This window comes from Somniosus microcephalus, chromosome 28, assembly GCF_052327205.1.
Source record: "Somniosus microcephalus isolate GS21.2 chromosome 28, FLI_Smic_1.0, whole genome shotgun sequence".
Lineage (NCBI taxonomy): Eukaryota > Metazoa > Chordata > Chondrichthyes > Squaliformes > Somniosidae > Somniosus > Somniosus microcephalus.
The window spans coordinates 10,879,234-10,906,912 of NC_141014.1; the positions used below are offsets into that span (position 1 = coordinate 10,879,234).

At 59.0% G+C, this 27,679-nt stretch overlaps 2 protein-coding genes across 6 annotated transcripts in view; both read left to right on the forward strand.

Moving 5' to 3' along the window:
- The window catches only part of LOC147098781 (myosin-9-like), a 148,368-nt gene extending 143,699 nt beyond the window's left edge, over positions 1 to 4,669 (forward strand). For all 3 annotated transcript variants that reach the window (XM_085969461.1, XM_085969463.1, XM_085969462.1), the window contains one exon: positions 2,367 to 4,669. In XM_085969461.1, the coding sequence (XP_085825587.1) occupies positions 2,367 to 2,481 (115 nt within the window). In that variant the 3' untranslated portion in view covers positions 2,482 to 4,669. The remainder of the gene's footprint in view (positions 1 to 2,366) is intronic.
- A 5,670-nt stretch (positions 4,670 to 10,339) lies between these two features.
- The window catches only part of LOC147098782 (mitochondrial glycine transporter-like), a 109,635-nt gene continuing 92,295 nt past the window's right edge, over positions 10,340 to 27,679 (forward strand). Inside the window, exons 1-2 of one of the 3 annotated variants that reach the window (XM_085969466.1) lie at positions 10,340 to 12,081; positions 12,465 to 12,526. In XM_085969466.1, coding sequence (XP_085825592.1) covers positions 12,512 to 12,526 — 15 coding nt within the window. In that variant the 5' untranslated portion in view covers positions 10,340 to 12,081; positions 12,465 to 12,511. Of the gene's footprint in view, positions 12,082 to 12,104; positions 12,527 to 27,679 lie in introns of those variants that run through there. The other 2 variants (XM_085969465.1, XM_085969464.1) reach the window with 2 other exon arrangements.

The window sequence follows — 27,679 nt, forward strand, 5'->3', positions numbered from 1 at the left end:
GAATGAGGGAAATGTCAACATTTGACTAGGAAACTTGGACAGAAAAGGAAAACTAAACTTTCTAAAAGGACTAGTTGTCAGTTTTTAGCTTTCCCGCCAGAGGGACAGGTCTGTGTTTTCAGTTTTTGCCAGTCAGTGGGGGCAGGTCTGTGTTTTGGGGCAGTTGGGCAGGTCCGCGTTTTGGGTCAGTGGGGCAGGTCTGTGTTTTGGGGCAGGTCTGTGTTTTGGGGCAGTGGGGCCGGTCTGTGTTTTGGGGCCGGTCTGTGTTTTGGGTCAGTGGGGCAGGTCTGTGTTTTGGGGCAGGTCTGTGTTTTGGGGCAGTGGGGCCGGTCTGTGTTTTGGGGCCGGTCTGTGTTTTGGGTCAGTGGGGCAGGTCTGTGTTTTGGGGCAGGTCTGTGTTTTGGGGCAGTGGGGCAGGTCTGTGTTTTGGGGCCAGTCTGTGTTTTGGGGCAGTGGGGCAGGTCTGTGTTTTGGGGCAGTGGGGCAGGTCTGTGTTTTGGGGCAGTGGGGCCGGTCTGTGTTTTGGGGCAGGTCTGTGTTTTGGGGCAGTGGGGCAGGTCTGTGTTTTGGGGCAGTGGGGCAGGTCTGTGTTTTGGGGCAGTGGGGCAGGTCTGTGTTTTGGGGCAGTGGGGCCGGTCTGTGTTTTGGGGCAGGTCTGTGTTTTGGGGCAGTGGGGCAGGTCTGTGTTTTGGGGCAGTGGGGCAGGTCTGTGTTTTGGGGCAGTGGGGCCAGTCTGTGTTTTGGGGCAGTGGGGCAGGTCTGTGTTTTGGGGCAGTGGGGCAGGTCTGTGTTTTGGGGCAGTGGGGCCGGTCTGTGTTTTGGGGCAGGTCTGTGTTTTGGGGCAGTGGGGCAGGTCTGTGTTTTGGGGCAGTGGGGCAGGTCTGTGTTTTGGGGCAGTGGGGCAGGTCTGTGTTTTGGGGCAGTGGGGCCGGTCTGTGTTTTGGGGCAGGTCTGTGTTTTGGGGCAGTGGGGCAGGTCTGTGTTTTGGGGCAGTGGGGCAGGTCTGTGTTTTGGGGCAGTGGGGCCGGTCTGTGTTTTGGGGCCGGTCTGTGTTTTGGGGCCGGGGGGCAGGCATGTGTTTTCGGTTTGTGCCAGTTTGGAGCTGCAGCAAGTTTTACAGTGAGGGAAAAAATGAAGAGTGATTGGGAGCCTCTTAAGTATAGTGTCATAATGCACTGATTTACTTGAATAAACCATCTGTAGTGTCAGAGAATGTCTCTTCGGTCTGCTTTCTGAGAGGGGAGAATCAAGTGGCACAGCTGGTTTACAGAGTAAAAGTTTTTCTGTTGTGATCCCTGGGTCTCGCCATCATTTGTCTAGATATTCAACCGGTTAAAGCACTTGATTGTCGGGAATTTAAGGTCCACTTATGGAAATGGCCAATATCTAGCGTAAAAAGCCCACAAGCTTGATGGTTTAGTCAGGACTGAATCGTCCCTGTACTTTGAGGACAGGTTGCCTAGACTTGGTTTGTATTCCCTTGAGTTTAGCAGTTTGAGGGGTAATCTAATCGCGGTGTTTAAAATGACCAGGGATTTGACTGGGTAGATATGGAGAAACTATTTCCGCTGGTGGGAGAATCCAGAATAAGGTCGTGCAGTCTTAAAATTGGAACTATGCCATGCGGGAATAAAATCCAGAAAAAGGAAAGACTTCACGACCACCGGACGTCTCAAAGCGCTTTACAGCCAATGAAGTACTTTTTTGAAGTGTAGTCAGGAAGCACGTTTTCTCACACACAGGGTAGTGGAAATCTGGAGCTCTTTCCCCAAAAGACTGTGGATGGCGAGTTAATTGAGATATTCAAGACCGAGATCGATTAGATTTTTTGTTAGGTATGAGTATCCAGTGATCTGGAGCAAAGGCGGGTAAATAGGATTGAATGGTGGAACAGGCTCGATGGGCTGAATGGCCTCCTCGTGTTCCTAAGACATTAACCAAATCTCCTGGTCTTCAGTCCACTCGAGTAATGAACAACTGCAAGGAAATGTGGGTACATGTGAATCACAGTAGACGCTGTTTTATTTAAGTAACTGAGGGCTGTGAGTCAGTCAGTTCAAGCACTGTCCTTTGGAACTGGCTTTGACTGCAGCCGCTGCTATTGGTAAAAAATCTGTTGCCAGTTTTAAGGGTCCTAATTTGTGAGCTTGTCGAGTCCTTAAACTAATCGCTGGTGGGCACAATTTAATTTGTAATCTGTCTAGACACAGCTGGCTGGAGTGGGGAGGGGCTCTGGCCTCCATTTTATCTGTGCCATTACTAAGATGGAAGCACAACATGTTGAAAAAAGACCAATCTCCCATTCGCAAGCTGTGAAATTGCTTGGCATAAAGTTCATACAGAAATGTTTACGTGTTTCTTTGCAGGCGTGGTGATCTGCCGTTCACTGTGCGCCGCACCCCAGGCAGGAAAGTGGACGAAATCTCAGACGATGATGTCGAAGGTCGTAGTGATGCCGGCGATCCCAAAGCTGCTGAATAACTGCCAAAGCGCCAACCTGGACTCGCAGTATAAGCGCCACCATTGGGCCAATTGTTGTTAAGATTTTATAAAATGCATAGCTGTGTATTTTATGCTGCAGCTGGTAACATCAGGGCACTCTCTCTCTCTCTCCTTTCCCCCTCGGCTTTATATAAATTCTTTCTAAATAATTTTGTAATGTGCTAATAGCAGAGAACAGTTACTGTGCATCAGGAAGAACAAGGCTCATATGTGCAGCAGCGCACCCAGATAAGGAGGGGTAAGGTTTAACCCCGGCATAGAATTCTTTTTCTTCAAATTAATGACTGCTCTGCGATTCTCAGCTTGTGACCAGACTTGGCCTGGAGTTGAGCCTGTGGAGCAATCCTTTTCATTGGCTTTAAGAAAGAGCTTTTGGTTAACCTGGCTTACTTTTTTAGTATTGTGATTCAGGAATGTAGCATTTTGTTGGGCAAGAGGCTCTTGGAACTAGTGTCTAATTTTAGACAACAGAACTCTTACTTTGTTTTGACAATCCTTTAAAACCATTTGGTGGGACACACACACACACACACACACACACACACACACACACACACACACACACACACACACACACACTCATAGACAATTCAGTGGTTCACAAACATCAATGGGTGTTGTGCACGTGGCACAAGCGATGACCTGAAAACCCACTTGCAGAGGCAAGCATTGATGCTGTGTGTTAACAGCAGCTCTGCACAGTAAAATGGAAATGTCTCATTTCATATTTGAAGTCTTGCTGCTTGGAGGGACCTCCTAAGTTGCAGCAGGCTACCTGATCACTGCCCGAGAGATTTTGGTGGGTTCGAGAACAGAATTTTAAAGTTTCCTTTTTTCCTATTGATGTGAATTGGCTCAGGAAGCAACAGAAAAGAATTAACTTCGAACTGGAAACCTGTCTGTTCAGCTTGCCTTTGTCCATACCTTGTTTGCTGCTGCTCAGCCAGTGTGCTTTCCCCAACACCCTCCTATTTTCATTGAACTAAATTGTGACAATCCTGTTTGTCTAGCCTCTTAGTTTTTGGGATCTGCCACTGGAACGGTCCATTTTTGTGGGAAGGGGGAGAAGGGAATATGCCATTTTTTCCTCCAGTTGTTGCGTCAATTAATGTTTTACGGTAGTGACCTAGTTTGGAGACTTGGTCAGTCTCCACAACAGTGAACATGGGGATTCTTCCTGTTCTAAAAGTAAGGCTTCTAACCGGTACTGCCAGTTGTCTGTGGCACACCTCCCTGTGGTGCAAAATGCAAAACATTACAACTCCCACCGAAGCCAGTTATTTGTGAAGCTTGGTGCCAGATGGCTGTTTCCAGCTCCCTGGATAAGAGGAGTACAGTGCTGGTACTGAGAGGAGACAAATGCTCATCTAACAGTGCAAACAATACAAGCCAAGCCAAGCACGGCCAGTTCCAAGACTTCTCTGCAAATGTTTTAATGTGCAATGGCATCCAAGTAGACTGTTGAGAGGAAAAGCATTGATATATATATTCATTTGTATCTAATGAGTTATTGCTTCATAGTTGTATTGGAACAGTTTTTGATCTGTTAGCTATACTGGATTTGTAAAATGACTTCCTTTCCTGTGATTCTTTTAAGGACCAAATATATATTTAAACAGGAAAAATGTAATCAAGAAAAATTTGTTAATGGATTCTCATTTTTATATATATATGTATAATGTAACCATTTGCTCTGACCAATCATGACCTTTTTTTCTGAGCACTGGCCTCCAATTTAAAAAAACAACAGGAAAATGTGCTAAAGCTTAAACTGCACCATTTTAAATTCAGTGTCCATGTCTGGCGAGGGATGCACGGCAATGTGCGCGAGGTGCCACACACCTTCCCTTATTCACTGAATTGTTTGGGACCTTGGATTGAGATGAGTAGTTTCTGATGTGTTTTACATGCACAACACACAGGTATTGGGCTAAGAGTAAAAAGTGTCTCCCTTTTCTATATGCTGCAACATTTATGTTTCACTCAAAGTTGCTCCATTTTTCTTCCTGTCAGGGTTGCTATAGAAACTGTTTGGATTCGCCCCACACACACATTTTTATATAAGTGCCTTAAGCATGTGTCGCACCAGTGCCGCTAAACTGAATTGTAACTGTGGTTTGCAGGTGTTACCACAAGTGTGTTACAAATAAAGTTTATTGAAAAAGTCTGCGTGGTGTTGAATGTTGGTTGGTGTTGCCGTTTTGTGGAGTTGGCGAGAATAACTCCCATTTTGTAGGTTGGGCCTTGCTGTGCTATTCTGCAGCAGTGAAGCTACCAGTGTACCTGTTGAGGCACGTTTACAGGTTTGTGCAGTTCGAGTCTCCACATCCATCTCCCTGCCGCATTTTCCCAGCTTTATATTTCAGGTCTGACCTGCGAGCCCTTGAGATACCAGTTCTCTCCGCGTGCATGGAGTGTCCTATTTATTGAGCAAAGAGCCTCTTTCATTTTCCAAATGAAACTTGATTTCAGCAGTAAAGTTGAGGGTTTTTTCATTCCCATCTGCCACTTAATGTAGGATTACAACCTATCCCCCCTCCAGGTACAGTAGGGTTACGCCCTAGCCCGTCCTCCAGGTACAGTAGGGTTACGCCCTACCCCCCCCTCTGGGTACAGTAGAGTTACGCCCTACCCCCTCCAGGTACAGTAGGGTTACGCTCTACCCCCTCCAGGTACAGTAGGGTTACGCCCTACCCCCTCCGGGTACAGTAGGGTTACGCCCTACCCCCTCCAGGTACAGCAGGGTTACGCCCTACCCCCCTCCAGGTACAGCAGGGTTACGCCCTACCCCCCCCTCCGGGTACAGTAGGGCTACGCCCTACCCCCTCCAGGTACAGCAGGGTTACGCCCTACCCCCTCCAGGTACAGCAGGGTTACGCCCTACCCCCCCCTCCGGGTACAGTAGGGCTACGCTCTACCCCCTCCAGGTACAGTAGGGTTACGCCCTACCCCCCCTCCGGGTACAGTAGGGTTACGCCCTACCCCCCCTCCGGGTACAGTAGGGTTACGCCCTACCCCCCCTCCGGGTACAGTAGGGTTACGCCCTACCCCCCCTCCGGGTACAGTAGGGTTACGCCCTACCCCCCCTCCGGGTACAGTAGGGTTACGCCCTAACCCCCTCCGGGTACAGTAGGGTTACGCTCTACCCCCTCCAGGTACAGTAGGGTTACGCCCTTACCCCCCCCGGGTACAGTAGGGTTACGCCCTACCCCCTCCAGGTACAGTAGGGTTACGCCCTACCCCCTCCGGGTACAGTAGGGTTACGCCCTACCCCCCTCCAGGTACAGCAGGGTTACGCCCTACCCCCTCCAGGTACAGCAGGGTTACGCCCTACCCCCTCCAGGTACAGTAGGGTTACGCCCTACCCCCCCTCCGGGTACAGTAGGGTTACGCTCTACCCCCTCCAGGTACAGTAGGGTTACGCCCTACCCCCCCCTCCAGGTACAGTAGGGTTACGCCCTTACCCCCCCCCCCCGGGTACAGTAGGGTTACGCCCTACCCCCTCCAGGTACAGTAGGGTTACGCCCTACCCCCTCCGGGTACAGTAGGGTTACGCCCTACCCCCCTCCGGGTACAGTAGGGTTACGCCCTACCCCCTCCGGGTACAGCAGGGTTACGCCCTACCCCCCTCCAGGTACAGCAGGGTTACGCCCTACCCCCTCCAGGTACAGCAGGGTTACGCCCTACCCCCTCCAGGTACAGTAGGGTTACGCCCTACCCCCCCCTCCGGGTACAGTAGGGTTACGCTCTACCCCCTCCAGGTACAGTAGGGTTACGCCCTACCCCCCCCCTCCAGGTACAGTAGGGTTACGCCCTACCCCCCCCACCCCTCCAGGTACAGTGGGGTTACGCCCTACCCCCCCCTCCAGGTACAGTGGGGTTACGCCCTACCCCCCCTCCAGGTACAGTGGGATTACGCCCTACCCCTCCAGGTACAGTAGGGTTACGCCCTACCCCCTCCTCCAGGTACAGTGGGGTTACGCCCTTACCCCCCCCCTCCAGGTACAGTGGGGTTACGCCCTACCCCCTCCAGGTACAGCAGAGTTACGCCCTACCCCTCCAGGTACAGTAGGGTTATGCCCTACCCTTCCAGGTACAGTGGGGTTACGCCCTACCCCCCCCTTCCAGGTACAGTGGGGTTACGCCCTACCCCCTCCTCCAGGTACAGTGGGGTTATGCCCTACCCCCCCCTTCCAGGTACAGTGGGGTTATGCCCTACCCCCTCCTCCAGGTACAGTGGGGTTACGCCCTACCTCTTCCACCTGCTGTAGGTGTACGCATCTTTCTGCCTGCTATATGCGCTAACTTGATAGGTTCTGATGAAGCCACACGCTGAGGACACATGAAACTTGTGCTGTTCTAGATGGTTCTACATGTCAGAAAATCCCAATGACCTGTCCCTTTGTGCCAGTTTATTTTTTCTTGGGTTAGGGGTTCTTTGCTGCTATCAGACCTCTTGTTCACAAAAAAAATTTAGGACAGCATTACCAGCCACTGTACAGGAACCAGTCGATTTGTTGGATGCTGTATCGGACATTGCTGAGTGCTTGGCCAGTCCAGGATTTTGTTTCTTTTTCAAGATACACAGAGGACTGTCAAAACGAGACCGCAGAGGATGATGAGGCTCTGAGAAATATAAAAGCTGCTGTTTTCAGGACTAGTATCTACTAAAAAGAACTCTTTACCCTGTGCAGTAATACCAGGTAGCAAATGAAGTGACAAAAAGAAACCGTGTTAGCTGGGGAGCGTGTGCCATGGCAAATGCTCCAGTCGGCCTGTGATCATAAAATACGTCCTTTTGCACTGACCTAAATAGTTCACTTCAAAACTAGTTCAGCCGCAGTAGAATTGAAGTGTTTCCAGAGGCTTGTAATACCCTACAGTAGTCAACTCATGGAGGGTTCTTGCGTTATCCATGATGAGATAGAAAGCCAGCGGCACAAGGAACCCAGCCCTGTGATAACCTGAGGAAGTACTTCAGATCCTGTATGGAAAATTCACCATGCAGGAGATGAACTCCACGAGTCCAAACCAATGGACAAACAACCAACGAGTCAAATCTGGTTAGGGTGGAATAGCATCCCACCAAATTCAGTGGGCAGGACTAAATCAGATCATACCATTTTCTGAAGTCCATTTCTGCCCCAAATATAAGCTGCCATTTTGTAGCAGGAAGTAATAATTGAAACCTTGGAGTTGGCAGAAAGATCTATGATTTTCAGTATTGTTTTGCACAGGAGACTGCAAACAAAAATGAGTGCATGGAATTGGAGACAACCGATTGACATGGGTAGGGAATGGGTTAGGAGGTAGGAGACAGAGTAGGGATAATGGGTATGTACAATTGGAAGGATGTGATTAGTGGTGACCCCAAGGGATCTGTACTCGGGCCACAGCGTTTTACTATATCAATGACTTAGAAGAAGGAATAAAGAATCATATCTAAGTTTGCTGATATCAAGTTAGGTGGTACAGTAAATAGTGTAGACGGGAGCAGAAAGTTGCAAAGAGACTGACAGATTAAGTGAGTGGGGAAAACTGTGGCAGATGGAGTTCAAATGTGAGGTCATCCATTTTGGATCTAAGAAATATAGATCAAAGTATTTTATAAATAAGTTAGGAACTGTGGAGGAGCAGAGAGATTTAGGGGTCCAAGTAGAGAAATCACTAAAAGCTAGTGGACAGATACAAACAAATAATTAAAAAGGCTAATAGAATGTTGTCCTTTATCTCGAGAGAGCTGGAATACAAAGGGTGGGAGTTATGTTACATAAGAGCAAGTTCCTCACGCCTGCTCTGCCATTCAATAAGATCATGGCTGATCTACCTCAACTCCACTTTCCCGCCATATCCCTTGATTCCCTTACTGTACAAAAATCTATTGATCTCAGTCTTGAATATACTCAACGACTGAGCATCCACAGCCCTCTGGGGCAGAGAATTCCAAAGATTGACAACCCTCTGAGTGAAGAAATTTCTCCTCTCCGTCCTAAATGGCCAAACGCATTCTGAGACTGTGACCCCTAGTTATAGATTCTCCAAACAGGGGAAACAGCCCTTCAGCGTCTACCCTGTCAAACCCTCTGAGCTGTACAGAACTCTGGTTAGACTTCATTTGGAGGGGGTGCAGTGGGTCTAAAAGGGTTAACTTATGAGGACAGGTTGCATAGACTCGGCTTGTCTTCTCTCGAGTATAGAAGATTAAGGGGTGATCTAATTGAGGTGTTTAAGATGATTAAAAGATTTGACAGGGTAGATAGAGAGAAACTATTTCCTCTGGTTGGGGGGAGTCCAGAACAAGGGGGCACACCCTTAAAATTAGAGCCAGGCCGTTCAGGGCTGATGTCAGGAAGCACTTCTTCACACAAAGGGTAGTGGAAATCTGGAAAACTCTTCCCCCCCCAAAACGCTCTTTGAGGCTGGGGGTCAATTGGAAATTTCAAAACTGAGATTGATAGATTTTTGTTAGGGTTATGGAACCAAGGTGGGTAGATGGGAGTTCCGATACAGATGAGCCATGATCGAATTGAATGGCACAACAGGCTCCAAGGGCTGAATGACCTACTCCTGTTCCTATAAACTATTTGTACTTTGATCTCAAAGTTTATATTATAATTTGAACCCCTCAGAAAAATAATTAAAAGAAAAAAAATTGCATTTATATAGTTCCTATTACAACCTCAGGACTTCTCAAAGCACTTTACAGCCAACTAAGTACTTTTGAAGTGTAGGGGCAGTGGGATTAGTTTTGGGTTGATGCCGGGTTGCCGCCTGTCGCCGCTGCTGTGGCCTGCGGCTTCCTTGCTGTGGCCGGCGCGGGGAGCTCCGCCTCCTGCAGTGACCGCCTGTGGCCGGCGGGGGGCGCGCGGGGGCTCCGCCTCCTGCAGTGACCGCCTGTGGCCGGCGGGGGGCGCACGGGGGCACCGCCTCCTGCAGTGACCGCCTGTGGCCGGCGGGGGCTCCGCCTCCTGCAGTGACCGCCTGTGGCCGGCGGGGGACGCTCGGGGATAGCTCCGTCTCTTGCAGTGACTGCCTGTGGCCGGCGGGGGGCGCGCGGGGGCTCCGCCTCCTGCAGTGACCGCCTGTGGCCGGCGGGGGGCGCGCGGGGGCTCCGCCTCCTGCAGTGACCGCCGGCGGGGGGGCGCGCGTGGGCTCCGCCTCCTGCAGTGGCCGGCGGGGGGCGCTCGGGGATAGCTCTCCGCCTCCTGCAGTGACCACCTCTGGCCGGCGGGGGGGCGTGCGGGGATAGCTCCGCCTCCTGCAGTGACTGCCTGTGGCCGGCGGGGGGCGCTCGGGGATAGCTCCGCCTCCTGCAGTGACCGCCTGTGGCCGACGGGGGGCGCGCGGCGATAGCTCCGCCTCCTGCAGTGACCACCTGTGGCCGGCGGGGGGCGCTCGGGGATAGCTCCGCCTCCTGCAGTGACGGCCTGTGGCCGGCGGGGGGCGCGCGGGGATAGCTCCGCCTCCTGCAGTGACGGCCTGTGGCCAGCGGGGGGCGCTAGGGGCTAGCTCCGCCTCCTGCAGTGACCACCTGTGGCCGGCGGGGGGCGCGCGGGGATAGCTCCGCCTCCTGCAGTGACCGCCTGTGGCCGGCGGGGGGCGCGCGGGGCTAGCTCCGCCTCCTGCAGTGACCGCCTGTGGCCGGCGGGGGGGCGCTCGGGGATAGCTCCGCCTCCTGCAGTGACCGCCTGTGGCCGGCGGGGGGCGCTCGGGGATAGCTCCGCCTCCTGCAGTGACCGCCTGTGGCCGGCAGGGGGCGCTCGGGGATAGCTCCGCCTCCTGCAGTGACCGCCGGTGGCCAGCGGGGGGCGCTCGGGGATAGCTCCGCCTCCTGCAGTGACCGCCTGTGGCCGGCGGGGGGCGCGCGGGGCCGGGCAGAAGCGGCTGGAACCGGTTTAGTTCAGCGCGAGAAAAACCGGAGCCGGAGAGAGAGAGGGGGAGTGTGAGAGACTCTGTGAGAGAGAGAGAGAGAGTGTGTGTGTGTGTGAGAGATAGAGACTCAGAGAGAGAGAGTGTGATAGAGACTGAGAGAGAGAGAGAGAGAGAGAGAGGGGAGTGTGAGAGAGAGAGAGGGAGGGAGTGTGATCGAGACTGAGAGAGAGAGAGAGAGGGAGGGAGTGTGATAGAGACAGAGAGAGAGAGTGTGATAGAGACAGAGAGAGAGAGTGATAGAGAGAGAGAGTGTGATAGAGAGAGAGAGAGAGTGTGATAGAGACAGAGAGAGAGAGAGTGTGATAGAGACAGAGAGAGAGAGAGAGTGTGATAGAGACAGAGAGAGAGAGAGTGTGATAGAGACAGAGAGAGAGAGAGAGTGTGATAGAGAGAGAGAGTGTGATAGAGACAGAGAGAGAGAGAGTGATAGAGAGAGAGAGTGATAGAGAGAGAGAGAGAGAGAGAGAGTGTGATAGAGACAGAGAGTGGGAGGGAGTGTGATAGAGGCTCAGAGAGAGAGAGAGAGAGAGAGAGTGTGATAGGCTGAGAGAGACTCAGAGAGAGGGAGTGTGAGAGGTTCTGAGAGAGAGTGTGTGAGAGAGAGAGTGTGATAGACTCAGAGGGAGTGTGAGAGAGGCTCAGAGAGAGAGAGTGTGTGATAGACTCAGAGAGAGGGAGTGTGAGAGGTTCTGAGAGAGAGAGTGTGATAGAGACTCTGAGAGATAGAGGGAGTGTGAGAGAGACTGAGAAAGAGAGAGGGAGTGTGAGAGAGACTGAGAAAGAGAGAGGGAGTGTGAGAGAGACTGAGAAAGAGAGAGGGAGTGTGAGAGAGACTCAGAGAGAGAGAGGGGGAGTGTGAGAGAGACTCAGAGAAAGAGAGAGGGAGTGTGAGAGAGACTCAGAGAGAGAGAGAGGGAGTGTGAGAGAGACTCAGAGAGAGAGAGAGAGGGAGTGTGAGAGAGACTCAGAGAGAGAGAGAGGGAGTGTGAGAGAGACTCAGAGAGAGAGAGAGGGAGTGTGAGAGAGACTCAGAGAGAGGGAGTGTGATAGAGACTGAGAGATTCTGAGGGAGGGAGGAAGTGTGAGAGTGTCTGAGGGACCGGGAGCGGATTCACTGCGGACAGACCGACATGGAGAGTCACAAAGTAACCAGTTACCCGGAGCCCAGCAACTGATCCCAGGAACAGGCAACCGATCCCAGCCCAGGAACAGGCAACCGATCCCAGCCCAGGAACAGGCAACCGATCCCAGCCCAGGAACAGGCAACCGATCCCAGCCCAGGAACAGGCAACCGATCCCAGCCCAGGAACAGGCAACCGATCCCAGCCCAGGAACAGGCAACCGATCCCAGCCCAGGAACAGGCAACCGATCCCAGCCCAGGAACAGGCAACCGATCCCAGCCCAGGAACAGGCAACCGATCCCAGCCCAGGAACAGGGAACCGATCCCAGCCCAGGAACAGGCAACCGATCCCAGCCCAGGAACAGGCAACCGATCCCAGCCCGGGACACCAGGCAACCGATCCCAGCCCGGGACACCAGGCAACTGATCCCAGCCCGGGACACCAGGCAACTGATCCCAGCCCGGGACACCAGGGAACCGATCCCAGCCCAGGAACAGGGAACTGATCCCAGCCCGGGACACCAGGTAACTGAACCAGCTCTGTGGCCCCATCACCTTCCAGCTTTTATCAATTAAGGTTTTTAAACAAAAAAACCCAATTTTTTTCAATTTGGGTCAAACTCCCAGGAGCCTCCAAAAGGGGGGAAACGAGTCTTCGTTTTCACGGGGCGATTAATGAATGTTTCTGCCCTGGTTCTAATCTTGGATTATATTTAAATTGCCTCTTGCTGACCCTCATGTGACAATCTGACCGTCAGGGACCAACTCCCCCCAACAGTTTGTGGAGATTCCTGAAGCTGGAAGTCTGCTGCTCCTGGGGGAGGGGAGGGTTGTCATTTTGCTCCATTGAAACTGAAGGATTTTATAATTATTGTTACGTTTTTTTTGGTTTGTTTAAATGAATCAAGAGCTGAGGTCGTTCCTCCAGAATTGTGCCCTGCAGAAGAAAGAGAAGATGGAAGTGTTTCTGGTGAGTGAATACATTTGGTTTAACTGGGGGTGATTTTGGGGGTTTGGGCAGGAGCAGGAGGAGGCCATTCAGCCCCTCGAGCCTGTTCCGCCATTCAATTAGATCCTGGCTGACCTGTATCCTAACTCCATCTACCTGCCTGGGTTCCGTAACCCTTAATACCCTTACCCAACAAAATTCCATCAATCCCAGTTTTGAAAACTCCAATTGACCCCCAGCCTCACCAGCTTTCTGGGGAGAGAGTTCCAGATTTCCACCACCCTTTGTGTGAAGAAGTGCTTCCTGACCTCACCCCTGAACGGCCTGGCTCTAATTTTAAGGTTCTGCCCCCTTGTTCTGGACTCCCCCCACCAGAGGAAATAGTTTCTCTCTACCCTGTCAACTCCTTTAATCATCTTAAACACCTCAATTCGATCACCCCTTAATCTTCTATACTCGAGAGAATACAAGTCCAGTCTATGCAACCTGTCCTCATAATTGAACCCTTTTAGCCCAGGATGTGGTGGAGCAGGGGGTTTGATATCCAGTTTGAAGCCCTGAATTACCCGTGTTGATGCCTGTTCCTGGCATCAAGTGCCCTCGGAGGGGGGGGGGGTGGGTTTTGCTGCCCGGCTCCAGGGGGCTAAAATGCCGGCTATAGCAAAAGCAAAGATTTCCGTAATATAAAGCAGTCGGGGCATCGCTCCGACCTTCCGGCCCATTGGTTTTCCCTGGCTCCGATCCCCCAGTGGCAGTAAAAGGGGGGGGGCCTGCATCTGGACACAGCGCGCGCCCCCCCTCCTCCGCCGTCCCGGGACTCTGGGTTAGGAAGGGGAACCGCAGCCAGGGTGTACATTGGAGAACAGGACTCGGCTTCCCCCCACAGTCGAATAGCCCGCTGACACTAATTGTGCCGGCTGACTCCTAAAGTGGAATTACAAGAGGCCGGAACTGGATTAATAAGGTCTCCGAGCTGGGTGACGTTTCTCTTCGTCCAAACATGGAGAAACTGGTTCTGACCAGTCAGACCACTGATATATTTACAGGACTTTGACTTGCCTGGTGCAGGTGGAATCAAGTTTGTTTACTGAAAGAAAGAAGGATTGCATTTCTGTAGCGCCTTTCACGATCTTTACAGCCAATGAAGTACTTTTTGAAATGCAGTCACTGTTGTAAAGTAGGAAACACGGCAGCCAATTTGCGCTCAGTAAGATCCCACAAAGAGCAATGTGATAATGACCAGATAATCTGGTTTTAGTGATGTTGATTGAGGGATAAATATTGGCCCCAGGACACCGGGGAGAACTCCCCTGCTCTTCTTCAAAATAGTGCCACGGGATCTTTTACGTCCACCTGAGAGAGCAGACGGGGCCTCAGTTTAACGTCTGATCCGAAAGACGGCACCTCCGACAGTGCAGCACTCCCTCAGCACCGCACTGGAGTGTCAGCCTGTATTTTTGTGCTCGAGTCCCTGGAGTGGGACTCGAACCCACAACCTCCTGACTCAGAGGCGAGAGTGCTGCCCACTGAGCCAGGGCTGACACATGAACAATAACTACAGAGAGGGGAGGGTGGGCTGCAGACCTGAGCTCTACCCTCCCGGCAAACCAGAATGGCAAAGCAAGATTATCCAGTGAGTACCTAGGGCCCACAGACCAGGCGGCTCCCACCTTCACTCCCTGGCCTGCCCTGTAGTGGGTCTGATGATTGGCTCGGGCGAGCCAGGGTTCCAGCCGCTGCTCGCTGACCATCGACCACAGCAGGGAGCCTCCCATGGCCAAATAGCCCAGGCTCATACATGGACAATGGCCACTGGATCAAGATACCAGAGAGCCCCCCTAGGTGGGGGGGTGTCGTCCTCTGCTGATCTGAAGTCCTGGGGTTGGGGTTGGGGTGGATCCTCCCTGTCACCCCGAGGGGTGTAGATTCGCCCCGCTTCACCCCGAGTGCTGGTCACATTTGGGTCTCTGTGTGATCCGACTGCTTTCTGTGACCTTGCTTGGTGTAACCTTCCTGCACTTGCCGCTTCTCTGCCCCGATCCAGCTGCAGCGTCGCTCACACAGGACAGCAGTCTCTGGGGCCGAGGGAGGGGGCTGCTTTGTCTCTGGGACTGTACAGTGCCAAACTGCAGCAAGTGAATGCAGCATAACGGTATCCTGTGCTGTGAGTGAGGACAGTGCCATGTATTCACAAACTCGGACTGCTCAAATGTTTACCATTTTGACCTACAAAAGCAGGAAACCTGATCTCTCCCCTGCTCTCTCTACCACTCTCTCCCCATTTTCTCTCTTCCCCCTCTCTCTCTGTCTCTCTCTCTCTCTGTGTCTCTCTCTGTCTGTGTCTCTGTCTGTGTCTCTCTGTCTGTGTCTGTCTCTCTCTGTCTGTGTCTCTCTGTCTCTTTCTCTCTCTGTGTGTGTCTGTCTCTCTCTGTCTCTCTCTGTCTCTCTGTGTCTGTCTCTCTCTCTCTGTGTCTGTCTCTCTCTCTCTGTGTCTGTCTCTCTCTCTCTGTGTCTGTCTCTCTCTCTCTGTGTCTGTCTCTCTCTCTCTGTCTCTCTTTCTGTCTCACTCTCTCTATCTGTCTCTCTCTCTCTCTGTCTCTCACTCTCTGTCTCACTCTCTCGCTCTCTCTCTGTCTCTCTCTCTCTTTCTCTGTCTCTCTCTCTCTGTGTGTCTCTCTCTCTCTGACTCACACAGGCTGAACGTGCCCCCTCCACGCCCTCCCTTCCTTGCAGTGTGATTGGCCAGCTCTCTCTGTAGCCGGGAAACATTGAGCAGTGTTTCCTGTCCCTGTGCTGGCAGCTGCTGACTCATTTCATGGGGCAGCGCGGAGAGGCTGACAGAGCATGTGCAGTATCTGTAACTGGGCGAGCACGCTGCTGTTTGCCAGTACTGTAGTGTCGTGTAGTCCAGCGACACCCACACCCCCAACAACGAATATTAAAACCCCAGTGCCGCACGTTTAGCCGCACGTTTATCTGCTTGAGTTTATTTTCGGTGACTTGCTTCACCTGGGTGCAGAGCATGGGGTGGTGCTGGGTTTCGGAGTTTAGGGGTCGGGGGTAAGGGGGGGGGTCAGTGAGCCACGATTCCCACTCCTCATCACTGGCAAATGCACACGGGTGGTCGTTGGGTGAGAACCGGGCCCGGCTCGGCTGTGATGCCCCCAAGGGGCGAATAGCAGCCGCTGGCTGTTTGGGTGTACACTTGGGTGAGGTGGCGCGGAGCGATCGGTCCCCGTGGGACTTTACACAACTGAGGGGCAACCCAATCAGGGGAGGGGGGAGATGAGGCGACTCAGCAGCTTTGCTTCTAGCCAATCCGAGAAAGTGGTGACCTGTCTCTGAATCGCGCCTGTAGTGCACTGCATGCTGGGAAGATGCCCTTTGACCTCCTGATGCTGCAACTTTGGGTTAATGGCAGCTGGAGTCAGGCTCCCGAGATTCAATCTCCCACTCTGATAATTTCCCTCTGATTTACTTCCCGTCTATGCAGACTGCTGCCAGGAATTCCCCGGTACCTCCTCCCAGTGTCTGTGTGCGCGCGCGGGCCTGTATGTGTGACTGTTCAACTGTGGAAGGCATCACAGCAGACCCATACCACTCCTGAATGCCCGTACGGATGCACTTTCCACTAGGGGTCACTAGACAACACTCAAAGGAGGGAACCTACTGATTTACACCCTCCCCCCCCCCCCCCCCCCGCCTTCCCCATGACTCTCGGCTTTGCGGACCCTGTGCAGCCGCCTCAGAGGAGATCAGCATCAGCTAACAGACTGGGGACTGAGCCTCGGTCCTCCTGGGTCAGTGTGGCTCGGTAACGTCCCTGACACTGAGCTTCTCGTCTCTACAGGGATCGGGGGCTGGGGCTCACAGGGATCGGGGGCTCACGGGGATCGGTGTGTCTCTCTGTCTCTCTCTCTGTCTGTCTCTGTGACTCTGTCTCTCTCTCTATCTCTCCCTCTCTGTCTCCCTCTCTGACTCTCCCTCTCTGACTCTCCCTCTCTGTCTCTCTCTCTCTCTGTCTCTCTCTGTCTCTCTCTGTCTCTCTCTCTGTCTCTCTCTCTGTCTCTCTCTCTGTCTCTCTCTCTCTCTGTCTCTCTCTGTCTCTCTCTCTCTGTCTCTCTCTGTCTCTCTCTCTCTGTCTCTCTCTGTCTCTCTCTCTGTCTCTCTCTCTCTCTGTCTCTCTCTCTCTCTGTCTCTCTGTCTCTCTCTCTGTCTCTCTCTCTCTGTCTCTCTCTCTGTCTCTCTGTCTCTCTCTCTCTGTCTCTCTCTCTGTCTCTCTCTCTGTCTCTCTCTGTCTGTCTCTCTCTCTCTGTCTCTCTCTCTCTGTCTCTCTCCCTCTCTCTCTCTCTCTCTCTCTCTCTGTCTCTCTCTGTTGCTCTCTGTCGCTCTCTGTCTCTCTCTGTCTCTGTGTGTCTCTCTCTGTCTCTCTGTGTGTCTCTCTCTCTCTCTCTCTGTGTCTCTCTGTGTCTCTCTCTCTGTCTCTCTCTCTGTCTCTCTCTCTCTGTCTCTCTCTCTCTGTCTCTCTCTCTCTCTGTCTCTCTCTCTCTGTCTCTCTCTCTCTGTCTCTCTCTCTGTCTCTCTCTCTGTCTCTCTCTGTCTCTCTCTGTCTCTCTCTGTCTCTGTCTCTCTCTGTCTCTGTCCGTCTCTCTCTCTCTCTGTCTCTCTCTCTGTCAATTCAATTCAATTCAATTCAAATGCTTTATTGGCATGAAAGTTTACAGGGAACCATGTTGCCAAAGCTTACATAACAAAAAGTACAGGTTTCCAACATTCTGTAGGTGTCAAACGTTTTTGACCCTCGTTGGGTACAGACAGTATTAATTTAGAACAGTCGTTGGGTACATTCGGTATTGATTTAAACATTTTTAGCGTATATATGCTATGGGTGTGCTCGTTAGTCACTCAATGTTCCTCAGGTTGTGACATGTTGTTACATATTGGGCACCAAGATATGGTCTGTCTCCCTCCCCCAGGACTATTCTTAATTTTGACAGGTCATCCAATTCCTTGAAATCTGGGGTTGTAAGGCTGAGCTTGTCAAAATATATGTTTCTTGTCTCGTTGGATTTTTTGCATTTTAGGAGGAAGTGCACCTCTGTCTCAACCTCGCCGGCCAGACAGTGATCACATATTCTATTTTCTTTAGGTTGCCAGGATTTCTTGTATCTTCCTTTTTCAATTGCCAGTTGGTGGTCGCTTAGTCTGTATCTGGTGAGGGTCTGTCTCTGTTTTGTGTCTCTGATGGTCGAGAGATAGTCTGCCAGTTTATATTCTCTTTTTAGGGCCCGGTAGCATTCTAATCTGCTTTGGCTTTTGGTTATTGTGTTCCAATGTTCCAGGTAGGTTTCTTTGCATTGTTTAATGATTTGATTCACTCGGATTGGTGTTTGGGGAGCAGTGTTGGTTTGGGACTGGTCAGGGTCCAGCTGGGTAGGAGAACTTAGTTTCAGTAACAACTGACTCAGGGGACTCGTTTCTGGGTTCAGCTCTTGGGTCTGGAGGGCTTTAAAATGAAGGGTGTTTGGGGAACTAGATTTGAGGTGATTTAGAAAGTTTAGTGCTCGTTTTTGGATGTTTATTATCAGTGGGTATCTGCCTAGTTCGGCTCTACATGCATTTGTTGGTGTTTTCCTTTGGGTGCGAAGAATGCTTCGGCAAAATTCTGCATGTAGGGCTTCTATTGTGTGTTTTTTCCCATTTCGTGTAGCTATGGTGATTGAGTGGGCCCCATACTTCACTACCATACAGCGCAATGGGCAGGATTATACTATCAAATATTTTGAGCCAGATTTTGATTGGAATTTGGATGTTGTAGAATTTTCTTTTTATTTTCTCTCTCTCTCTCTGTCTCTGTCTTTCTCTCTCTGTCTCTCTCTGTCTCTCTCTCTCTGTCTCTGTCTCTCTGTCTCTCTCTCTCTGACTCACACAGGCTGGGCGTGCCCCCTCCACTCCCTTCCTTGCAGTGTGATTGGCCAGCTCTCCCTGGCTCTCTCTGTAGCCGGGAAACATTGAGCAGTGTTTCCTGTCCCTGTGCTGGCAGCTGCTGACTCATTTCATGGGGCAGCGTGGAGAGTCTGACAGAGCATGTGCAGTACCTGTAACTGGGCGAGCACGCTGCTGTTTGCCAGTACTGTAGTGTCGTGTAGTCCAGCGACGACCACACCCCCAACAACGAATATTAAAACCTTAGTGCCACACGTTTACCTGCTTGAGTTTATTTTCGGGGGCTCATGGATCGGAGGCTCACGGGGATCGGGGGCTGGGGATCGGGGGCTCACGGGGATCGGGGACTGGGGCTCACGGGGATCGGGGACTGGGGCGATCGGGGACTGGGGCTCACGGGGATCGGGGACTGGGGCTCACGGGGATCGGGGACTGGGGCGATCGGGGACTGGGGCTCACGGGGATCGGGGACTGGGGCTCACGGGGATCTGGGACTGGGGCTCACGGGGATCTGGGACTGGGGCGATCGGGGACTGGGGCTCACGGGGATCGAGGACTGGGGCTCACGGGGATCGGGGACTGGGGCTCACGGGGATCGGGGACTGGGGCTCACGGGGATCGGGGACTGGGGCTCACGGGGATCGGGGACTGGGGCTCACGGATCGGGGGCTGGGGCTCACGGGGATTGGGGCTCACGGGGATCGGGGACTGGGGCTCACGGGGACTGGGGCTCACGGGGATCGGGGACTGGGGCTCACGGGGATCGGGGACTGGGGCTCACGGATCGGGGGCTGGGGCTCACGGGGATTGGGGCTCACGGGGATCGGGGACTGGGGCTCACGGGGATTGGGGACTGGGGCTCACGGGGATCGGGGACTGTGGCTCACGGGGATCGGGGACTGGGGCTCACGGGGACTGGGGTCACGGGGATCGGGGACTGGGGTTCACGGGGATCGGGGACTGGGGCTCACGGTGATCGGGGACTGGGGCTCACGGTGATCGGGGACTGGGGCTCACGGTGATCGGGGACTGGGGCTCATGGGGATCGGGGACTGGGGCTCACGGATCGGGGGCTGGGGCTCACGGGGATCGGGGCTGGGGTTCACGGGGATCGGGGACTGGGGCTCACCGGGATCGGGGACTGGGGCTCACCGGGATCGGGGACTGGGGCTCACCGGGATCGGGGACTGGGGCTCACGGGGATCGGGGACTGGGGCTCACGGGGATCGGGGACTGGGGCTCACGGGGATCGGGGACTGGGGCTCACGGGGATCGGGGGCTGGGGCTCACGGGGATCGGGGACTGGGGCTCACGGGGATCGGGGACTGGGGCTCACGGGGATCGGGGACTGGGGCTCACGGGGACTGGGGCTCACGGGGATCGGGGACTCACGGGGATCGGGGACTGGGGCTCATGGATCGGGGGCTGGGGCTCACGGGGACTGGGGCTCACGGGGATCGGGGACTGGGGCTCACGGGGATCGGGGACTGGGGCTCACGGGGATCGGGGACTGGGGCTCACGGGGATCGGGGACTGGGGCTCACGGGGATCGGGGACTGGGGCTCACGGGGATCGGGGACTGGGGCTCACGGGGATCGGGGACTGGGGCTCACGGAGATCGGGGACTGGGGCTCACGGGGATCGGGGGCTGGGGCTCACGGGGATCGGGGGCTGGGGCTCACGGGGATCTGGGGCTCACGGGGACTGGGGCTCACGGGGATCGAGGACTGGGGCTCACGGGGATCGGGGACTGGGGCTCACGGGGATCGGGGACTGGGGCTCACGGGGATCGGGGACTGGGGCTCACGGGGATCGGGGACTGGGGCTCACGGGGATCGGGGACTGGGGCTCACGGGAATCGGGGACTGGGGCTCACTGGGATCGGGGACTGGGGCTCACGGGGATCGGGGACTGGGGCTCACGGGGATCGGGGACTGGGGCTCACGGGGATCGGGGACTGGGGCTCACGGGGATCGGGGGCTGGGGCTCACGGGGATCGGGGACTGGTGCTCGCGGGGATCGGGGACTGGGGCTCACGGGGACTGGGGCTCACGGGGATCGGGGGCTGGGGATCGGGGGCTGGGGCTCACGGGGATCGGGGACTGGGGCTCACGGGGATCGGGGACTGGGGCTCATGGATCGGGGGCTGGGGCTCACGGGGACTGGGGCTCACGGGGATCGGGGACTGGGGCTCACGGGGATCGGGGACTGGGGATCGGGGACTGGGGCTCACGGGGATCGGGGACTGGGGCTCACGGGGATCGGGGACTGCGGATCGGGGGCTGGGGATCGGGGACTGGGGCTCACGGGGATCGGGGACTGGGGCGACTGGGGGCTGGGGCTCACGGGGATCGGGGACTGGGGCTCACGGGGATCGGGGGCTGGGGCTCACGGGGATCGGGGCTGGGGCTCACGGATCGGGGACTGGGGCTCATGGGGATCGGGGACTGGGGTTCACGGGGATCGGGGACTGGGGCTCACGGGGATCGGGGACTGGGGCTCACGGGGATCGGGGACTGGGGCTCACGGGGATCGGGGACTGGGGCTCACGGGGATCGGGGGCTGGGGCTCACGGGGATCGGGGACTGGGGCTCACGGGGATCGGGGACTGGGGCTCACGGGGATCGGGGACTGGGGCTCACGGGGATCGGGGACTGGGGCTCACGGGGATCGGGGGCTGGGGCTCACGGGGATCGGGGGCTGGGGCTCACGGGGATCGGGGGCTGGGGCTCTCGGGGATCGGGGACTGGGGCTCACGGGGACTGGGGCTCACGGGGATCGGGGACTGGGGCTCACGGGGATCGGGGGCTGGGGCTCACGGGGATCGGGGGCTGGGGCTCACGGGGATCGGGGACTGGGGATCGGGGACTGGGGCTCACGGCGATCGGGGACTGGGGCTCACGGGGATCGGGGACTGGGGCTCACGGGGATCGGGGACTGGGGCTCACGGGGATCGGGGACTGGGGCTCACGGGGATCGGGGACTGGGGCTCACGGGGATCGGGGACTGGGGCTCACGGGGATCGGGGACTGGGGCTCACGGGGATCGGGGACTGGGGCTCACGGGGATCGGGGACTTCGGGGATCGGGGACTGGGGCTCTCGGGGACTGGGGCTCACGGGGACTGGGGCTCACGGGGATCGGGGACTGGGGCTCATGGGGATCGGGGACTGGGGCTCACGGGGATCGGGGACTGGGGCTCACGGGGATCGGGGACTGGGGCTCACGGGGATCGGGGACTGGGGCTCACGGGGACTGGGGCTCACGGGGATCGGGGACTGGGGCTCACGGGGATCGGGGACTGGGGCTCACGGGGATCGGGGGCTGGGGCGATCGGGGGCTGGGGCTCACGGGGATCGGGGACTGGGGCTCACGGGGATCGGGAACTGGGGCTCACGGGGATCGGGGACTGGGGCTCACGGGGATCGGGGGCTGGGGCTCACGGGGATCGGGGGCTGGGGCTCACGGGGATCGGGGACTGGGGCTCACGGGGATCGGGGACTGGGGCTCACGGGGATCGGGGACTGGGGCTCACGGATCGGGGGCTGGGACTCACGGGGACTGGGGCTCACGGGGATCGGGGACTGGGGCTCACGGGGATCGGGGACTGGGGCTCACGGGGATCGGGGACTGGGGCTCACGGGGATCGGGGATCGGGGGCTGGGACTCACGGGGATCGGGGGCTGGGGCTCACGGGGATCGGGGGCTCACGGGGATCGGGGACTGGGGCGATCGGGGACTGGGGCGATCGGGGACTGGGGCGATCGGGGACGGGCTCACGGGGATCGGGGACTGGGGCTCACGGGGATCGTGGACTGGGGCTCACGGGGATCGGGGACTGGGACTCACGGGGATCGGGGACTGGGGCTCACGGGGATCGGGGACTGGGGCTCACGGGGATCGGGGGCTGGGGCTCACGGGGATCGGGGGCTGGGGCTCACGGGGATCGGGGACTGGGGCTCACGGGGATCGGGGACTGGGGCTCACGGGGATCGGGGACTGGGGCTCACGGGGATCGGGGACTGGGGCTCACGGATCGGGGGCTGGGGCTCACGGGGATTGGGGCTCACGGGGATCGGGGACTGGGGCGATCGGGGACCGGGGCTCACGGGGATCGGGGACTGGGGCTCAAGGGGATCGGGGACTGGGGCTCACGGATCGGGGGCTGGGGCTCACGGGGATTGGGGCGATCGGGGACTGGGGCTCACGGGGATCGGGGACTGGGGCTCACGGGGATCGGGGACTGGGGCTCACGGGGACTGGGGCTCACGGGGATCGGGGACTGGGGCTCACGGGGATCGGGGACTGGGGCTCACAGGGATCGGGGGCTGGGGCTCACGGGGATCGGGGACTGGGGCTCACAGGGATCGGGGACTGGGGCTCACGGGGATCGGGGACTGGGGCTCACCGGGATCGGGGACTGGGGCTCACGGGGATCGGGGACTGCGGCTCACGGGGATCGGGGACTGGGGCTCACGGGGATCGGGGACTGGGGCTCACGGGGATCGGGGACTGGGGCTCACGGGGATCGGGGGCTGGGGCTCACGGGGATCGGGGACTGGGGCTCACGGGGATCGGGGACTGGGGCTCACGGGGACTGGGGCTCACGGGGATCGGGGACTGGGGCTCACGGGGACTGGGGCTCACGGGGATCGGGGACTCACGGGGATCGGGGACTGGGGCTCACGGGGATCGGGGACTGGGGCTCATGGATCGGGGGCTGGGGCTCACGGGGACTGGGGCTCACGGGGATCGGGGACTGGGGCTCACGGGGATCGGGGACTGGGGCTCACGGGGACTGGGGCTCACGGGGATCGGGGACTGGGGCTCACGGGGATCGGGGACTGGGGCTCACGGGGATCGGGGATCGGGGACTGGGGCTCACGGGGTTCGGGGACTGGGGCTCACGGGGATCGGGGGCTGGGGCTCACGGGGATCGGGGGCTGGGGCTCACGGGGATCTGGGGCTCACGGGGACTGGGGCTCACGGGGATCGGGGACTGGGGCTCACGGGGATCGGGGACTGGGGCTCACGGGGATCGGGGACTGGGGCTCACGGGGATCGGGGACTGGGGCTCACGGGAATCGGGGACTGGGGCTCACTGGGATCGGGGACTGGGGCTCACGGGGATCGGGGACTGGGGCTCACGGGGATCGGGGACTGGGGCTCACGGGGATCGGGGGCTGGGGCTCACGGGGATCGGGGACTGGGGCTCGCGGGGATCGGGGACTGGGTCTCACGGGGACTGGGGCTCACGGGGATCGGGGGCTGGTGATCGGGGGCTGGGGCTCACGGGGATCGGGGACTGGGGCTCACGGGGATCGGGGACTGGGGCTCACGGGGATCGGGGACTGGGGCTCACGGGGATCGGGGACTGGGGCTCATGGGGATCGGGGACTGGGGCTCACGGGGATCGGGGACTGGGGCGATCGGGGACTGGGGCTCACGGGGATCGGGGGCTGGGGCTCACGGGGATCGGGGGCTGGGGCTCACGGGGATCGGGGACTGGGGCTCACGGGGACTGGGGCTCACGGGGATCGGGGACTGGGGCTCACGGCGATCGGGGACTGGGGCTCACGGGGATCGAGGACTGGGGCTCACGGGGATCGGGGACGGGCTCACGGGGATCGGGGACTGGGGCTCACGGGGATCGGGGACTGGGGCTCACGGGGATCGGGGACTGGGGCTCACGGGGATCGGGGACTGGGGCTCAAGGGGATCGGGGGCTGGGGCTCACGGGGATCGGGGCTCACGGGGATCGGGGGCTGGTGATCGGGGGCTGGGGCTCACGGGGATCGGGGACTGGGGCTCACGGGGATCGGGGACTGGGGCTCACGGCGATCGGGGACTGGGGCTCACGGGGATCGGGGACTGGGGCTCACGGGGATCGGGGACTGGGGCGATCGGGGACTGGGGCGATCGGGGACTGGGGCTCACGGGGATCGGGGGCTGGGGCTCACGGGGATCGGGGGCTGGGGCTCACGGGGATCGGGGACTGGGGCTCACGGGGACTGGGGCTCACGGGGATCGGGGACTGGGGCTCACGGCGATCGGGGACTGGGGCTCACGGGGATCGAGGACTGGGGCTCACGGGGATCGGGGACGGGCTCACAGGGATCGGGGACTGGGGCTCACGGGGATCGGGGACTGGGGCTCACGGGGATCGGGGACTGGGGCTCACGGGGATCGGGGACTGGGGCTCAAGGGGATCGGGGGCTGGGGCTCACGGGGATCGGGGGCTGGGGCTCACGGGGATCAGGGACTGGGGCTAACGGGGACTGGGGCTCACGGGGATCGGGGACTGGGGCTCACGGGGATCGAGGGCTGGGGCTCACGGGGATCGGGGGCTGGGGCTCACGGGGATCGGGGACTGGGGATCGGGGACTGGGGCTCACGGCGATCGGGGACTGGGGCTCACGGGGATCGGGGACTGGGGCTCACGGGGATCGGGGACTGGGGCTCACGGGGATCGGGGACTGGGGCTCACGGGGATCGGGGACTGGGGCTCACGGGGATCGGGGACTGGGGCTCACGGGGACTGGGGCTCACCGGGATCGGGGACTAGGGCGATCGGGGATCGGGGACTGGGGCTCTCGGGGACTGGGGCTCACGGGGACTGGGGCTCACGGGGATCGGGGACTGGGGCTCACGGGGATCGGGGACTGGGGCTCACGGGGATCGGGGACTGGGGCTCACGGGGATCGGGGACTGGGGCTCACGGGGATCGGGGACTGGGGCTCACGGGGATCGGGGACTGGGGCTCACGGGGATCGGGGACTGGGGCTCACGGGGATCGGGGACTGGGGCTCACGGGGATCGGGGACTGGGGCTCACGGGGATCGCGGGCTGGGGCTCACGGGGATCGGGGACTGGGGCTCACGGGGATCGGGGACTGGGGCTCACGGGGATCGTGGACTGGGGCTCACGGGGATCGGGGACTGTGGCTCACGGGGATCGGGGACTGGGGCTCACGGGGATCGGGGACTGGGGCTCACGGGGATCGGGGGCTGGGGCTCACGGGGATCGGGGACTGGGGCTCACGGGGATCGGGGACTGGGGCTCACGGATCGGGGGCTGGGACTCACGGGGACTGGGGCTCACGGGGATCGGGGACTGGGGCTCACGGGGATCGGGGACTGGGGCTCACGGGGATCGGGGACTGGGGATCGGGGGCTGGGGCTCACGGGGATCGGGGGCTGCGGCTCACGGGGATCGGGGGCTCACGGGGATCGGGCACTGTGGCTCACGGGGATCGGGGACTGGGGCTCACGGGGATCGGGGACTGGGGCTCACGGGGATCGGGGACTGGGGCTCACGGGGATCGGGGACTGGGGCTCACGGGGACTGGGGCTCACGGGGATCGGGGACTGGGGCGATCGGGGACTGGGGCGATCGGGGACTGGGTCTCACGGGGATCGGGGACTGGGGCTCACGGGGACTGTGGCTCACGGGGATCGGGGACTGGGGCTCACGGGGATCGGGGACTGGGGCTCACGGGGACCGGGGACTGGGGCTCACGGGGATCGGGGACTGGGGCTCACGGGGATCGGGGACTGGGGCTCACGGGGATCGGGGACTGGGGACCGGGGGCTGGGGCTCACGGGGATCGGGGACTGGGGCTCACGGGGATCGGGGACTGGGGCTCTCGGGGACTGGGGCTCACGGGGATCGGGGACTGGGGCTCACGGGGATCGGGGACTGGGGCTCATGGGGACTGGGGCTCACGGGGATCGGGGACTGGAGCGATCGGGGACTGGGGCTCACGGGGATCGGGGACTGGGGCTCACGGGGATCGGGGACTGGGGCTCACGGGGACTGGGGGCTGGGGCTCACGGGGACTGGGGCTCTCGGGGACTGGGGCTCACGGGGATCGGGGATGGGCTCACGGGGATCGGGGACTGGGGCTCACGGGGATCGGGGGCTGGGGCTCACGGGGCTCGGGGGCTGGGGCTCACGGGGATCGGGGACTGGGGCTCACGGGGATCGGGGACTGAGGCTCACGGGGATCGGGGACTGGGGCTCACGGGGATCGGGGACTGGGGCTCACGGGGATCGGGGACTGGGGCTCACGGGGATCGGGGGCTGCGGATCGGGGGCTGGGGATCGGGGACTGGGGCTCACGGGGATCGGGGACTGGGGCTCACGGGGACTGGGGGCTGGGGCTCACGGGGATCGGGGACTGGGGCTCACGGGGATCGGGGGCTGGGGCTCACGGGGATCGGGGGCTGGGGCTCACGGATCGGGGACTGGGGCTCATGGGGATCGGGGACTGGGGTTCACGGGGATCGGGGACTGGGGCTCACGGGGATCGGGGACTGGGGCTCACGGGGATCGGGGACTGGGGCTCACGGGGATCGGGGACTGGGGCTCACGGGGATCGGGGACTGGGGCTCACGGGGATCGGGGACTGGGGCTCATGGGGACTGGGGCTCACGGGGATCGGGGACTGGGGCTCACGGCGATCGGGGACTGGGGCTCACGGGGATCGAGGACTGGGGCTCACGGGGATCGGGGACTGGGGCTCACGGGGATCGGGGACTGGGGCTCACGGGGATCGGGGACTGGGGCTCACGGGGATCGGGGACTGGGGCTCAAGGGGATCGGGGGCTGGGGCTCACGGGGATCGGGGCTCACGGGGATCGGGGGCTGGTGATCGGGGGCTGGGGCTCACGGGGATCGGGGACTGGGGCTCACGGGGATCGGGGACTGGGGCTCACGGGGATCGGGGACTGGGGCGATCGGGGACTGGGGCGATCGGGGACTGGGGCTCACGGGGATCGGGGACTGGGGCTCACGGGGATCGGGGACTGGGGCTCACGGGGATCGGGGACTGGGGCTCAAGGGGATCGGGGGCTGGGGCTCACGGGGATCGGGGGCTGGGGCTCACGGGGATCAGGGACTGGGGCTCACGGGGACTGGGGCTCACGGGGATCGGGGACTGGGGCTCACGGGGATCGGGGACTGGGGCTCACGGGGATCGGGGGCTGGGGCTCACGGGGATCGGGGGCTGGGGCTCACGGGGATCGGGGACTGGGGATCGGGGACTGGGGCTCACGGCGATCGGGGACTGGGGCTCACGGGGATCGGGGACTGGGGCTCACGGGGATCGGGGACTGGGGCTCACGGGGATCGGGGACTGGGGCTCACGGGGATCGGGGACTGGGGCTCACGGGGATCGGGGACTGGGGCTCACGGGGACTGGGGCTCACCGGGATCGGGGACTGGGGCG